Below are 15029 nucleotides of genomic sequence, written 5' to 3'. Positions count from 1 at the left end.
AAAAATAAATTTCCTATAAGAATATATAAACCAACTCAGGGCCAGCAGCCAACCTTCTCTTGTGTTATTTTGTAACTTGTATTCTTTTTGTTGGACAACTCTTCTTTTTCATGTTGAAGTTTTCCCAAAGTTGTTTCCAAAGGAAGTAACTGTTCCTTTGCATCCTGAAAAGAAAAGCACACAACTATGAGGTTTTTTTGTTTCTTTTAGAAATCTGTTTTTTTACCTTTACAGATACATGTAGCAGTCTTATGATTATTTGAATGAATATGACAAAGCTGAACACAATTGAAACCAAGCGGGGAATAGCAATGGTAGTCCCAATATTTGTTAGTCATTTTACCTTGATCTCTCTGTTTAAAGACTGCACCTCGGTTGTTAATTCTACAGTCTGTTCTTCAAGTTGCTGTCGACGCTGCATGCTGCTGGAAATCTGAAGTTTCTCAGCTTTGAGTTCATTTACTGTGCACTTTAAATGCTGGACTTGATTTTGTTGGTCTTGCTTGAGTGTCTGCTTCAGTTCAATTTTGCTAGTAACTGCAAGCAGAATGAAAGGGAGTCAAAACAAGGAAAAACGCAATTAACAGAATGAAATTCAGCCTGAAGTCACGACGGTAAAAAATGTGCAGTAGAGTATATTGGGCACCTGGTCTGAGACTCCTCAAAGCAACAACTTCTTTCCCAGGATTAATGGCTGCCTTCAGCAGCTGCAGCAGAATCCTAAGAAAGAGTGTTAAGATTCACTCTTACGGGCAAGGTGAGCCCACATGTTCACAAGCACCTTTTTGAATCTGACCCTGAATTATCAAGCACAGTGCTTCAAACTTGGACCAAATTATATTGAGGTACTTAAATAAGAAAATATGTGTTTGCTGTTAGGAGTCGCAAACACATGCCATGCTTTATTCTGGCACATCCAAGTCATGTTTTGGATATTAAATTCAAAGCCTATGGTGATTCTCAGTCATCCATGTCATGGTTGTCCCAAAGGTGCTTTTTCAAGAGGCAACTGGACTTTCTGGTTTTCATTTGAAGACGTTTCCCTTCTCACCTAAGAAGCTTCTTCAGCTCTGACTGGATGGTGGGGAATGGAAGGTTTGAAAAAGGGGTCAAATAGGCCATCTGTGTCAAAACTGAACAGCCCTCTCTCAACAGGAGGGGGAGGGATACAACCTCATCCATCTCCAACCTACAACACAGTCCGTTCACCAATTCCAAGAAGGCCCCACACCCATTTGCACCATTCAGAGGACCATATTGACACAGATAAAGTTCCAGGTGACCTTAATGACCTGCTAAAAGAACGCAAATGACCAGCTGTCTGCAAGGAGTATAAATCCTTCCATTCCCCACCATCCAGTCACAGCTGAAGAAGCAGCTCTTCGATAGGAAGCAAAACATCTTCAAACAAAAATAAGAAAGTCCAGTTGCCTCTTGAAAAAAAGCATCTTTGGGTTAAATCCGAAGTATTATACAGTCACATTTAAAGGTTTTGCCTGCTTTTAAATATAGCACTACAGGTAGTTCTTGCTTGCCACAACTGGGACCAGCAACTCCATTACTAAGTGATGCATTTGTTAAGCAAGACATCATTGGACCACAACGTGTGATTTTACTCCCAGCTTCTCCATTGACTCTGCTTGTCAGAAGTGGGCTGTGAAGCACAACAATTGGTAATCAGGTCATGTGCCACAGATACACTGCAATGGTATGAAATGCCCACCGATCGTGAAATGCCAGAATCTCAATCATGTGACCATGAGGCTATTGTGACAGCCGTAAGTGCAAAGACCAATTGTAAGTGCGAGGAAGAATCATACAGTTATTTTTCAATGCTGTTGTAAGTTAGAACGGTCATTAAACAGGGCAGTCGTTAACCAAGGATTACCGGTACCATATTTCAATTGTTAGCTCTCATAGGAAACTTCAGCTACAAGGACTACAAATTTGATTAACGACGGTCATATTTATTTTGATGGGTATTGTATGGGGTTGTTTGGACAAGGAAATGAGTAGAGATACCTTCAGATTAAACTTAGGTTGTAATTACTACATTTAATTTAGACAAGAGGAATTTTAATTACCTAAATTAATTATAATGTGCATATCAAAAATTAACATCCTGATTCATATTTTTTTTTAAAATGTACTATGTCATTATACTTGTAAAAGTTTTAAAAATTAGGAAAAACTCCTGGAAATAAAAAAAAACCCAGAGACTTGTAAGAGAGTTTCCAATATTTGAGTTAAGAAAAATGTATTTGTTACTAATATTACTTTTTATTAGTGAAAGAAAGGATAAATTTTAATTTTAGCTGTGCACTTGTTCTATAAGTATTTTTATCCTACCTTTTCTTCGGGAGCTCAAAGTAACACAAATATCACTCCCTCTTCACATTTTTAATTTAATACAGCAACTCTTGAAATAAATAGTGGATTATTTGCTGGTATTTCAAACCATTAGATGGGCAACATTTAATTTAATAAACAAATAACGTCTTTGGGGAAAAATGATTCCATGATTCCATGAATTTTTAAATTTTGATTTTAAAGATTTTGCATAGGGAACACACAGTTAAGGAACGCAGTTTTAGTTATGGAAACAGGATCACTCCTTGTATGTCATTACCTGTGTCCCACTGGTGTTTTTTTTCCTGTTTCTCTTGGCTCACTTGCAAAAGAGTCCGTCCCAAATCCACTCCCTGGAGCCTAGCAGCCTGCTGGGCAATTTTTCTTTCAACATCCTTTAGATCAATCTGAAAAAAAGGCAGAAAGAAAATGCTGAGCTGCTTAACGTAAGTCGTCCTCAGTGTGCAACCATTTTGTTCAGCGATCATTTGAAGTTATGATGGTGCTGAATGAATATCCTGCCATCCCATGGTCACATGATCATAATCTGGGCACTTGGCAACCAGCTTGCACTTATAACCAGTCACCTCCCCCCTCGATCACTTCCAGAAACTCAGTGCAGATGCTGGCAGGGAAAGTTGAAAGTCCTGCCCGAAGTCTCTCCCACCTGTGCATCCTACCCTGGCTCCTCTGCGCTTGTGCTACACAGGCCACTTGCGCACCCTCCCAGAGTTTAACCAGGCTTCCTTTTCACCCACATATCCCCCCCGTATCCCTCAACCTCGCTGTGCCTTTACTATTCATGCCCCCCCCCGCATTGAACCTTGCCACGCTTCTCACACCCCCACTATGCTTCTGACACCTCATACACTCTCCCTGACTTTTGCCACACCTCCCTCACACCCCAACACCAGAGGTGGCATTCAGCAGGTTCTGACCAGTTCTGGAGAACCGGTGGCGGAAATTTTGAGTTCAGAGAACTGGCAAATACCACCTCTGACTGGAGATTTTACAGTACCCTTCCCCTGCCATGCCCACCAGGCAACGCTCACAGAACCGGTAGTAAAAAAATTTGAATTCCACCACTGCCCCACCCCCCCATGCACTCTTAGAAAACCCAACATGCTCTCCCCCACCAGGCAGCAGTCACTTAACTAACTGCCTATGGGTCTGTTTGGGGTTTGTAATTTCCTCACTTAGTTGTGGGAAGTTGGCAGAAAATTGCCTCAGCTAATGACCATGGGATTCAGTTAATGACAGCAACCAAGGCTGGAGTCGCAAAGTCAAGAGATTGCACTTGATGACTGCATCATTTAGCAGTCTGCCAATTACATTCATAACCCAGGGATTTGTTGCAGTGAACCATGTAAAACGAATGTGATCAGTCTCTGCTTTCATCCATGCAATGCAATAGGCCACCTGCTTTAGACCACCCATGGCCTCCCCTGACCTACTGAGATACCTCATGCTCCTTCCCTTGGGGTCTTTACAATTGTTTCCTCTCCTTGCATCCTGCTGCTCCAGATCACTCACCTTGTGAAGATCTAGTGAGCTGTCTTCTCTCCAACCTCTCTGCTGCAGTTTCTTTGCCTGTTTGCAGTCTTAGTGTGAAAAATGTTTGATGAGACTTTAGGGAAGTAAAATCACATTGCTTTTTGCGCTGAGACTGGAAGCTTCTGGGGGCCATGATCTCACACAAGATCACAGCCCCTAAAAGCTTCCAGTCTTGATGTGAAAAGCATTTGCAAGCTGATGGAAGGCTTCAAGCAACAAGATTTTGCTGCCCCAAAGTCTCATCGGCTTGCAAATGCTCTTCGGTCAGATCTGGTGCAGGCCTTGGTTCTCTGAGAACTGAGGGGTAAAGCAATGTAGAGTACTGTAGTGCAAGATCTCGCAATACTGATCTTGTGTGATCTTGCACTGCTTTAGGCTTCTGTTCTCCGTGAATGCACCAAAAGCAGGCAAAGGAACCAACAGCTCACTAGATTGTTGCAAGGTGAATCTCCACAGACCCAGTACCTGTGGAGACTCTGTTAGTGGGGGTAGGGGGGAGAGAAATAGGCAGGGTGAATGTTGCAGTGCCTCTGCCATGCAGTGCCTTCAAGTGTGAAAGAGTGCCATGATACTGCAATATTCGTAACTTTGGGACTGTGTCGTAAGTTTGAGTTCTTCGCGGAGTTCATGGGAGTAGATTCTTATCCATACTGCAAAGAATCCGCTCCTGTGATCTCCGTGAAGAACTCAAAAACCATCTAGACAATGGAGAAAAGGATCTATACATTGACTACCGAGCTGATTGCATCAAAAGAAAGTCACACAACCCACAACTCCACATCCAACCCCACCCCATCCAATCCAACATCACTCAAAACTAGGCATGCACACCCCTAACTACCTCTATTCCAACCACAACTGGCCTTAAATGCAAGCTACTCAATGCAAGAAGCCTGGTAAATAAAATACCTGAATTTCTCCTCTTACTAAATACAGCTAAATTCGCCATTATGTTTGTCCGTGAAACATGGCTCAACGCATCTCTCCCTGACTCCACTACCATAGTAATAGACTATCATGTTTACCGTTCAGATCGTGAAATCTGTAGAGGAGGTGGTGTTGCTATCTTCTATAAAAAGTCCTCACATCTAAAAAACATCCAAGTTACCCAGGAGCTTGCTATTCCTGAGGCCATCACGTTCCGGTTCTTACTATGTTACAGAGCCCCTGATTATGACATCGAACATGCAAACAAGCTAAATACACTACTAACATGGGCAGCATCCTGCCCACATGCTTTTATTTTTCTTGGTGACTTCAATTTACCTATTAACTGGACCCTTAACAAATGTACAACTGAACCAACACATGCAACCTTATACAATGCAGTAACAAATCTGGGACTAGAACAACTAGTAACCAACAACACTAGACTTAACAACTGCCTCTATCTCATCTTCTGCAATAGTTTGAATTCAATTTATGGAATACAAATTAAAGAACCCTTTTCCAACAGTGACCACAACATGATAGACTTTTGTCTTAACATATGCCCACACAAAAATGATCACAACGACGGAATCCCCAATTATAACTTCAAAAAAGGCAATTATGTATAAACAACAATCTCTCATCCCTTGATTGGCAATTTCTATTCACTGGATGCAATACTGTAGAAGACTATTACAATGTATTTTTACTTGAAGTCAAAAGAGTCATCAAACTATACGTACCATCAACAACTCCCAAAACCTGAAAAAAAAGATTACCCATAACAATAAGGAAGCTTCAATCCAAAAAGAGATCACTTTGGCGGAAAAACAAATCTGGTCACGTTGCCAACTTCAAAAGCCGATACAAAAATTTATGCCACCAAATAAAAACTGAATGCACCAATTATCACATTAAACAAGAAGAAAACCTTCTACTCACCAATTCCACCCGCACTTTCTACAATTCTGTAAACAACAAACTAAAAGACTCAAGGTCCATCCCACCTATGAAAGGATCTAATGGTAAAGACTACAACGATGACACTATTAAAGCCAACCTCTTTAACACATTCTTTGGCTCAGTATTTGTAAACAGCAATGGATCATGCCCAGTTATTTCCTAGTCGAACCACAGACAACTACAATGATCTAATACATATCAATTTTACAGAAGACAATGTTGAAAAAGCACTACGCAATCTAAAACCATCTCTATCTATTGAACCAGATGGAATATGTGCCTACTTCTTAAAAAAGCTATCCACTGCCATAGCCGAACCTCTAAGCATAATCTTTGAAAAATCTTTCAGGACCAGCTCCTTGCCAAAACTATGGTCACAAGCCACGGTCATCACCATCATTTAAAAAGGGAGACCCCAGCCTAGTTGAAAATTACAGACCAATCTTTTTATGCTGCGTCACCTGTAAAGTCATGGAGTCAATTATTAACCAATCCATCATCCTCCACTTAGAAACAAACAACCTACTCTCTAATATTTTGGTTTCAGGAAAAAACTATCATGTAATCTGCAACTCTTACACTGCAAAAACATATGGACTACACAACTCAACCAGGGCAAAGCAATACACACAATCTACATAGACTTCTGTAAAGCCTTTGATTCAGTGGTACACAACAAACTACTCCTAAAATTAAAATCTTATGGTATCTCTGGACACCTGCATAACTTGATAGAAGCATTCCTGTCAAACAGAAAACAAATGGTCAACATTGGGAGCATCCTATCAAATTCTGTACCTGTCAACAGTGGTGTCCCCCAAGGCAGTGTTCTAGGACCAACTCTTTTCATATGCTACATAAATGACCTCTGTGATCATATCAAGAGCAACTGTGTTCTCTTCGCTGATGATGTAAAGCTATTCAACACCACAGACAATACTGCTACCCTTAAAAAAGACCTTGACTATGTATCAGAATGGTCAAGCAAATGGCAACTTCAAACCTCCACAAATAAATGCTCTGTCCTACATATTGGCAAAAAAATTCAGAAAATAAAATACAGGGTTCTAGCAGGGTTCAAGACCTTGTTGATGATCCAAACTCTGTCAAGGAGTACTCATCTCTAATGACCTAAGTGCTAGAACCCACTGTAACTACATAGCCAAAAAGGCATTAAGAGTTGTTAACATAATCTTACGTAGCTTCTTCTCTGGTAATATTACACTAATAACTAGAGCATTCAAAACATTTGCTAGATCAATACTCAAATACAGCTCATCAGTCTGGAATTCACATTACATATCTGATATTAACACAGTTGAGAAAGTCCAGAAATATTTCACAAGAAGAGTTCTCCACTCCTTTACTTGTACCTTATGCCACCAGACTCGAAATTCTAGACCTAGAAAACCTACAACTACGCCGCTTTCAGTCTGATCTTAGTATAGTATATAAAATCATACATTACAATGTCCTACCTGTCAATGAATACTTCAGCTTCAACCATAACAACACAAGAGCAAACAATAGATACAAACTCAAGGTTAATCGCACCAAACTTGATTGCAGGAAATACAACTTCAGCAACAGAGTGGTCAATGTCTGGAATACTCTACCTGACTCCAACCCCCAAAACTTTAACCTTAAACTTTCTACTATTGACCTCACCCCTTTCCTAAGAGGTCTCTGTGTTAAGTGCACCAACATGCCTACCGTCTCTGTCCTATTGTTTCTTTTATTTTTCTTATATGTATCCATGTATTCATAACTATGTTTTTACTTATACCTGTTATCTTGTAAGCAACTGACAAAAATAAATAAATAAATAAAATAAAAAATAAATAAAGTCCTTAGAGGGGTGATGTCGTAACTTCAAACGGTCGCTAAGTGAATTGTTGTAACCCAAGGATTACCTGTATGTTCTGCATCTTAAGTCTAAAGCTGGCTTTTAATATATTTGTGGTTCCAGAATATCTATTGCAGATAAGCAGGCACATCTAGATATACGGATGTTCCCTGCAACCTCAATTCAAGGATTCCTTCCTATTATGTGACCATTTGGGGAAAAAAGCTAAATGAAGAGACATTCTTTTCCAACAGACTTTGCCATTTTGCACGTGAAGTATGATAAAGGAAGGTTTTGTGCACAATCTGGTAAGAAGTATCCTTACCTGATCCCTTTCCATAAGTGTAATATCCTGCAGACATGCTTTTGCACTTTCTTCCTCTGTTACGATAGTACCCAAGATGTTTTCCTGGTCTTCTATATCAGCTTTAAGGCTTTGGATCTCTCTGTTAAGGATCTGTAGCTTGTTTCTCAACTCAGGTATATCTTTTTCATGGAGTTCAGATACTGTTTGCCTTTGTACGAAACAGAAAATAAAAATGCATGACATTTTCTTCTCTGTTAACAGCCATAAAGTCAACTTAGTACAACTATATTTGGGATTCTAATCTGAATGCTAAAATTATGTTTGTTTTGATTATGATGTCCTAAGTCTTTCTTTCCCCTAAGTGGAATTTTCTTCATGGCATATTCCTCTGGGGAAAAGGGGTTGTGGGGGGGAATGTGACTACTGTTTCCGCCTGAGCCAACTCTGCCCCCCAAATATTTGGGGATCCTTCACAACCACAGGGCCACTGAAGCTGTTGAGAAGGGCAACTCATTATCTAAGCCACTGTATTATTTTATGATGGAAGTGATAGAGAATGCTACTGCCTGATAAGACAGGAAACCCCTTCAATTTGTATATATCAAAACACTGCCTTTCCTGAAAACTTCATTCACTCTTCACACCATAAAACATCGTGATTCCTGCCTTACCTGATAGGTTTCAGAGAAATCATATCATCCCGTTTCTTCTCCCTTTTCTTAAGTTCAGATTCTGTTGTCTTCAGTTTGTCTGGAGCAAGGCGCAGTTTGGCTTGAAGATCATTTATGACGTCTTGCAGTTCTGCCTCCGTTTCAAAGACTCTCTGACACACCGGGCAACATGGCTGGTTTTCGTCTGCTAGTTGTGTGATGAACTGCGAATAAACTGCTGTGGCTCCTGCAAGCATAGCTGTATTGAAAAACAAATGCTTTTATAAGACAGTGGGAAGATTGAGTTTTATGAAGTATCATTTCTCACATTCATTTTGGTAAAGAGGATTAACCATTCTAATTAATGGATGATTGAGGTCACAAATTTTTACCTACTTACCGAAAAAGCTCCAAAGCTACCATTATCAAAAGAAAGATGAGCAAAGTAAAATCAGCAAAAACAAAGGCTGAAAGCCAGACTATTTCTTATATCCAAGTTTTACATCAGGAGTTGCAATTCCTTTCCAAGTGAACATTTCAGGTAGCCTTTGGTTAACAAGGTAACTGGAATCAAAATGCCCATCATTAACAAATGCAGTTGTAAAATGCAATGCCAAATGACCACATTACTTAGTGATGGCATGAGGATTGTGGGCTATTATTCAACTTTCTCTTGACTTCCCACAAACAAAATTAGTAGGAAAGTAACTAAAGTTAGTAATAGTTAACTTTCTACTGGCATTCACATCAGTTACTCCTTATTTCTCATAAATGCAGAACGTTGAATAGAATAGAATAGAATAGAATTCTTTATTGGCCAACTGTGACTGGACACACAAGGAATTTGTCTTGGTACAAATGCTCTCAGTATACATAAAAGACAAAATACATTCGTCAAGCTCAATTTTACAGTTTTAAGCTCAATTTTACAGTTAAAATTGAAAAAGTTAAATCCCCCCCCTTTTATGAGAGCTTACATTTAAAGAATGACAACTTGAGCGCTTGTGCACCTGACAAAAATTAGTTACTAGTAAATCTATTTAAAATATTGGGCAGTAATTAACACAGTGGTTCCTCTTAAAATAATACTGGAATCTCCATTCTAAGTTTCTATTGAGATTTTAGTACCTGAATTTAACAAGACTGTTGGATGACTTGCACACGTTGTTGGATCTTTACTCAACTTCAGTGTTATTGTTCAGTATAAATCTCCTAAACTCAGGAAGGAAACATCATGCTTTTGCCCATTTTTCTATTCTGACATTCAGCTTTACTATGAATGCAACTCCTGATACTGTTTAAAGCTTACAAGTTATTGGGTGTAAACAAGTATATAAGAAATAATGGATTTTTGGGGGGTATGGGAGTGAGAAGGAGTTTTATAGACTTGCCTCGCTGCTTGGATGTTTTTTCAATATCATGCTGCAGCTTATTAAGATCACTTTCAAAATCTTGACTTCCGCAGACATCAAAAAGCTTTTCTTCGTATGTGGACAGCTGTTCCTCCTTTTTCCTTAGTTCAGTGATAATATGACTTTTGTTTTGTTCTGCTGAAACAAGTTCTTTGCTGAAATGTAAGTGTTATTTATAATCAGAACTGAGGTGTTTTGCTTTTTTTAAAAAAAAGGTTGAAGTTTTTGATTTTCTGGCTCTTATCAAAAGGAGGCTTTTGAAAAATGTTCACTGGGTCAGCATCTGACTCCCAAATGATGTTCATCAATTCAAAGCAATTCTATCTATCTCTTTGCTACTTAGATTGCTGTGGCGTGTATGCATGGCTTAGTTCAGACAATATTAGAATCCACCATCTGTGGGATGTATTACGGCTTTGTGTATTTGTTTCTCTATTTCAGCATATCAGCAACTTCCTTAATTTCCTGGGTACCTTGCCCATAATTTTCCATTTTGTATGAATCAAGAAATAGTTTGTAAATTGGATTCTTATCTTAGTTTGGGGTTTAACCATAATCGTAATTTGCCCAACATGGATATTATCAAAAACTAACTAAAAGAATCATACTTTAATTTAAAAAAAAAAAAAGCTTTTTAATGCTTTCAGTTTCAAATGACTTTATAATCTGAAAGGAATAGATGCTTTTGTTTAAAAGAGAATACTCAGAAGAAATAATTTAAATTATAGGTAGATCAAGTAGCATAAGCAAACATTTTTAACTATAGGACAAAGAATAACCCTCCCAATCATATATATACTTGTAAAATTTTACGTGATAAACCCAGTGGACACAATCTTTCCTCCTTAGTAACCCAAACAGTGAATCATATGGGGTCTGCCGCATTCTACAGATCTACCACAGCTGCCTTATAACCACAACTCCAAGTCTATACTTCCCTCTACCCTGAATCTCTCGTCTACTTCCTCCATCAAAGTTCTGTTATGATTTAACTTATGATTTCCTTAACTCTCAGATCTACCAAAGACCACTTACCTGTTTTCCCCCTCCCCAACTCTCTGTTGGACTTGTTCGCAGGGCACTAGACTGTAGAGATTTTGTTAGATTTTTCTAATGTTAACCAAACACTGGCCATTTCCAGTTTAATTTAATTAAATGCATTCTCTGACAGTACCATGATATAATGAGTGCTCTAACTCGAGCCATTTATCTTGGTCTCATTACTGCTTAACTTTCTTTTTATTAATAATTTATTAAAGATTTGGAAAAAAAAAACCTAATTCAAACTAAAAGAAAAAGAAAAATTAGTAAGCGAAAAAAAGAAAAATAGAGAAGAAAGAAAAAATAAAAAAACAGGTAGTCTTCAATTTACAATTACAATTGGGTCTGGAATTTCGGTTGCTAATCAATGTTGTCATAATGCGTAATGTCACATGACTGCATAGCTTAGCAGCAGCAAGCATGGTTGTTTCCATAACTCCAGATGCCCAGATCATTAAACGGGAAGTGGAGGGAGTCTCAGGCAAAGAGTGGGGGCAGGGGGGCATAGGAGAATGGGGGACGCCCTGAGAGGCCCAACACAGGCAACATGAAAGTTGGGAATGTGAGGAGCTCAGAAAGGGCAGGGAAAGAATACGCTGAGGCTCAGGGCCTTGCTGGTACACTGTAGCTTTTGGGTTACAAGAAGCCTCTGAGTTGCAATGTAGCGTGAAGCCATAGCTACCTCTGGAAGCCTCAGCTGCCCCAGCAGCGTGGCTCAAAAGGACTTCTTGGTATGCCATGGCTCTGGAGCTGCAAGACGCTCCAGAGCTGCAGCCCAGTGCAAAGCAGCTGCTTCACGAAGTCCTAGCCATCCCAGGAAACCCCATAGCACAGATTCTTCTTCTCTATCTCCCCCAGGTTTCTCAAGAACAGGCCAACTGTTTAACAGCTTGCCTGATTTGGATAACAGAGAGAGTGGCCTTTGAAGGAAGGACTAGCACTGCCAGCAGCTGCCTCTCATAGGGATTGTCAGCAGTGAGAGAAAGATACTGAAGGCCTGTGGAGCACAGGGCTGTGAGGGGAACTGGGGCTTTGTGCTGTGGCCATGGTGTGAGGCTTGAGGTAACATGACTCAGTGGAAGTGGCAGTACTGGGGCTGAAGAAGATACCTGAGGCAGCTAACTACCTGAGGGCAGAGGCAGCTAACTAAGTCTGCCAAAGGCTCTGGGCTCTACTTCAACCCTGGCCCCACCCCTGCCAAGAAGTGCTGCTGTATGAAGCAGCCAAAAAGACATAGATATGGAGGAGATAAATAAGGGGGGAGAAGGGACATGAAGCACCCCTGCAGTTGGGTGTGGGCAGGCTCCATTATAGCTGTGAGTCAAAGATTTGTTTGAAAAGAACTGACAAAAATATCGAAAATAATCCCTCTTTTAAGGCAATCCATTATATAAAACTCTTAGATTATAATGTAATTGAAAGTACATTTCTAAATGTATATTTAGACTGTGTATTCAATGATCAAAAAGTGAAAGACAAATGTAATTAATGTTAAATCAAATAGAATTAATGCTTACTTGAGCTTGGCAAGCTTATCTCTTGTCTGATTAATTTCTTTAACTCTTGAGTGAAGCCAATCTTCAAGCTGATTTTTGCTTGGGAAAAATCCCAACAAGCAGATTAATTCTTCACTGTGTCTAAATTTAATTTTTCTGATTTGGTCTTCTTTGTCAGCCTTAAAAATGAAACAACAATTTGATCACGTATAAGCAAGAAAGTATTTCTTGTTCTGTAAATATTGAACTAGCTTAGACTTAATAGTAAACTACATAAAGAAAGCTTTATAGATTTTCAATGTTTATCAATACTGCTAAATAAACATTGTTTTAATACTTCATGGATGTGGGAAATTATGTTAGTCTGACTACTCCAAATGATGGATTTAGCATTACATTGGAACTAGCTGTTGCTTTCATGCAAACTTGACACCATCTGTGCTAAATATTTCAAGCTTATATAGGAGTGTCTGGTAAAATACACTACTTTATCTTTTTTCAGCATATCCATTTGGGTTATAACTGTAGTATTCAGGTTCAGTTGTTCCATCTCTTTATCCAGTTTCCGAAGAGTACTGTCCAGATTTGTCTTTTCTCTTTGCAGTTCCTTAATTTCCATTTCTAGGGTTTCAACATTGCAATTTTTCTCAGCTTCAGCTAATTCATGTTTCTAAAGGGAAATAACAGAAAGCAGATTTTTTACTTCTATTTAGGTATGCGTAAAACTGTATTCACCGAATTAATACTAATCCTAGCGATAGATACAGGATATTCTTTGTAGCAGCTGAAGAAAACATCTCTCAGTCATTACAACAATAGTAGTCTCCTATGGAAAAAGCATCTGAAGATAGAAATAGGGCTACATTAAGTGTAGCCCCTTCTCAAACTGATGGTTTTTTTCCACATATGCAGGTAAAAACGGTGATAGGCTCAGACTCCTGGCTGTGTTCTGTTCTGTAACTGACATTTAACGAGGTGATAAATAAGAAGATATTTTGGTGGCACCTTCTTCACATTTCGCTATCAAAGGGGAATGGCCTGCTTTGAACTGGGCTGCATGGGGGAGCTGTGAGTTTAATCCTTCCTACTTAGAAAGAATGAGGGAGAACTAGTTTTAGAATATGTATTTAGAGGGTATTTAAAATAAACTATAGATATGAACAGCTGTGTTTATCCTTTAGTTTTATTGTATGTATGGTTTGTTAACCAAGGCTTACTGCTTTTGTAAGTTCTTGGTCCAGTTCTAGGAGTCGATTTGAGGAACCTTCCAGTTGACGTAACTCCTGTTTTAGATTCTTTACTTCAAATTGTTTCTTATTTTGAATATCTAACTTTAGGACAATTGTTCTTTCAAGTCCAGTTTTTTTATCCCTTATTTCATCAATTTGTTTCTGCTTCATTGTTTCCTTCTCGCCAAATTCTTTCTAGAAAAAAGATAAAAATCACAATTTAAACAAAGGTTGTACATGTAGTCCTCAACTTACTACCACAATTGATGCCAAAATTTAGGTTGCTAAAGTGAGACATTTGTTAAGCGAGTTTTGCCCCATTTTACAACCTTTCTTGACATAGCTATTAAGTGAATCACTGCAGTTACTAGCATGGTTATTCATTGAATCTGGCTTCCCCATTGATTTGTCAGAGTGCTTGTCAGAAGGTTGCAAAAAAGGTGATCACATGATCCCAGGACACTGCAAAGGTCATAAATATGAGCCAGCTGCAAAGTATCTGAATTTTGATCACAGGACCATGGGGATACTACAACGGTCATAAGTATGGAAAAACATGTACTCCAAACCTGTACTCTAAAACATAACTACAAAATCAGTCCCACACAAGTGGATTCCTTTGCAATTAAATGGGTTAGGATGGCATCAAATTAAGTAATTAATATTTTGGCAATAACGCTTGTAAAATATACAGGACGTACAAATGCTCATATAATTCCCATTTCCCATGTTCTGTGAAGAATTCTGTCACTACTGGCTCTATAAACAATTATTTAGGACTAATTTTTTTAGAAAAACTTAATCCAAACAGACTAAAATTGTGTTCCACAATTAATGCTTTTCAATTAAACATTTTACTATACTGAACCTGTATTTTTCACACTATAAGACACACTTTTTCCCCACAAAAAAGTGGGTGGAAATGTCTGTGTGTCTTATAGAGTGAATGTTGCCAAAGCCCCACCCACCCACCAGCCCCTACCTTTCGGCCTCTGCCTTCCAGCAATTTACCTCCTTGCAGCAAACTGCAAACAGCCTGGTCAGCTTCAACACAGCTTGATTCAGCAAGAGCAGTTGATTGACGGTTGGATCGGCCTCCCGGAATACCTCCGATCAGCTGTTCCAGGCTGCGGGCATCGTTGACACCACCCATCACCACCTCCATGTGCCCCATTTTCGGCCCCGCCATCTGGAATGGGCCGAAAACAGGATACGCGGAAGCTGAAAACAGGACACGTGGAGGCCAAAAATG

General features: G+C 39.2%; 1 protein-coding gene across 3 annotated transcripts in view; it reads right to left on the bottom strand.

Annotated features, from left to right (window-relative positions):
* The window catches only part of RAD50 (RAD50 double strand break repair protein), a 58123-nt gene that overhangs the window by 30790 nt on the left and 12304 nt on the right, over positions 1-15029 (bottom strand). For all 3 annotated transcript variants that reach the window (XM_087924431.1, XM_087924430.1, XM_087924432.1), the window contains 9 exons: positions 13766-13972; positions 13036-13218; positions 12570-12727; positions 9991-10166; positions 8621-8858; positions 7968-8157; positions 2630-2756; positions 344-537; positions 54-164 (listed from right to left, as the gene is read on the bottom strand). In XM_087924431.1, coding sequence (XP_087780557.1) covers positions 54-164; positions 344-537; positions 2630-2756; positions 7968-8157; positions 8621-8858; positions 9991-10166; positions 12570-12727; positions 13036-13218; positions 13766-13972 — 1584 coding nt within the window. The remainder of the gene's footprint in view (positions 1-53; positions 165-343; positions 538-2629; positions 2757-7967; positions 8158-8620; positions 8859-9990; positions 10167-12569; positions 12728-13035; positions 13219-13765; positions 13973-15029) is intronic.

The sequence above is a fragment of the Pseudonaja textilis genome, chromosome 2 (assembly GCF_049901715.1).
Source record: "Pseudonaja textilis isolate UNSWEBS1 chromosome 2, rPseTex1.2, whole genome shotgun sequence".
Taxonomy (NCBI): Eukaryota; Metazoa; Chordata; class Lepidosauria; order Squamata; family Elapidae; genus Pseudonaja; species Pseudonaja textilis.
The sequence above is the reverse complement of the archived record's forward strand: the minus strand, read 5'-3'. Positions and strand labels throughout refer to the sequence as shown.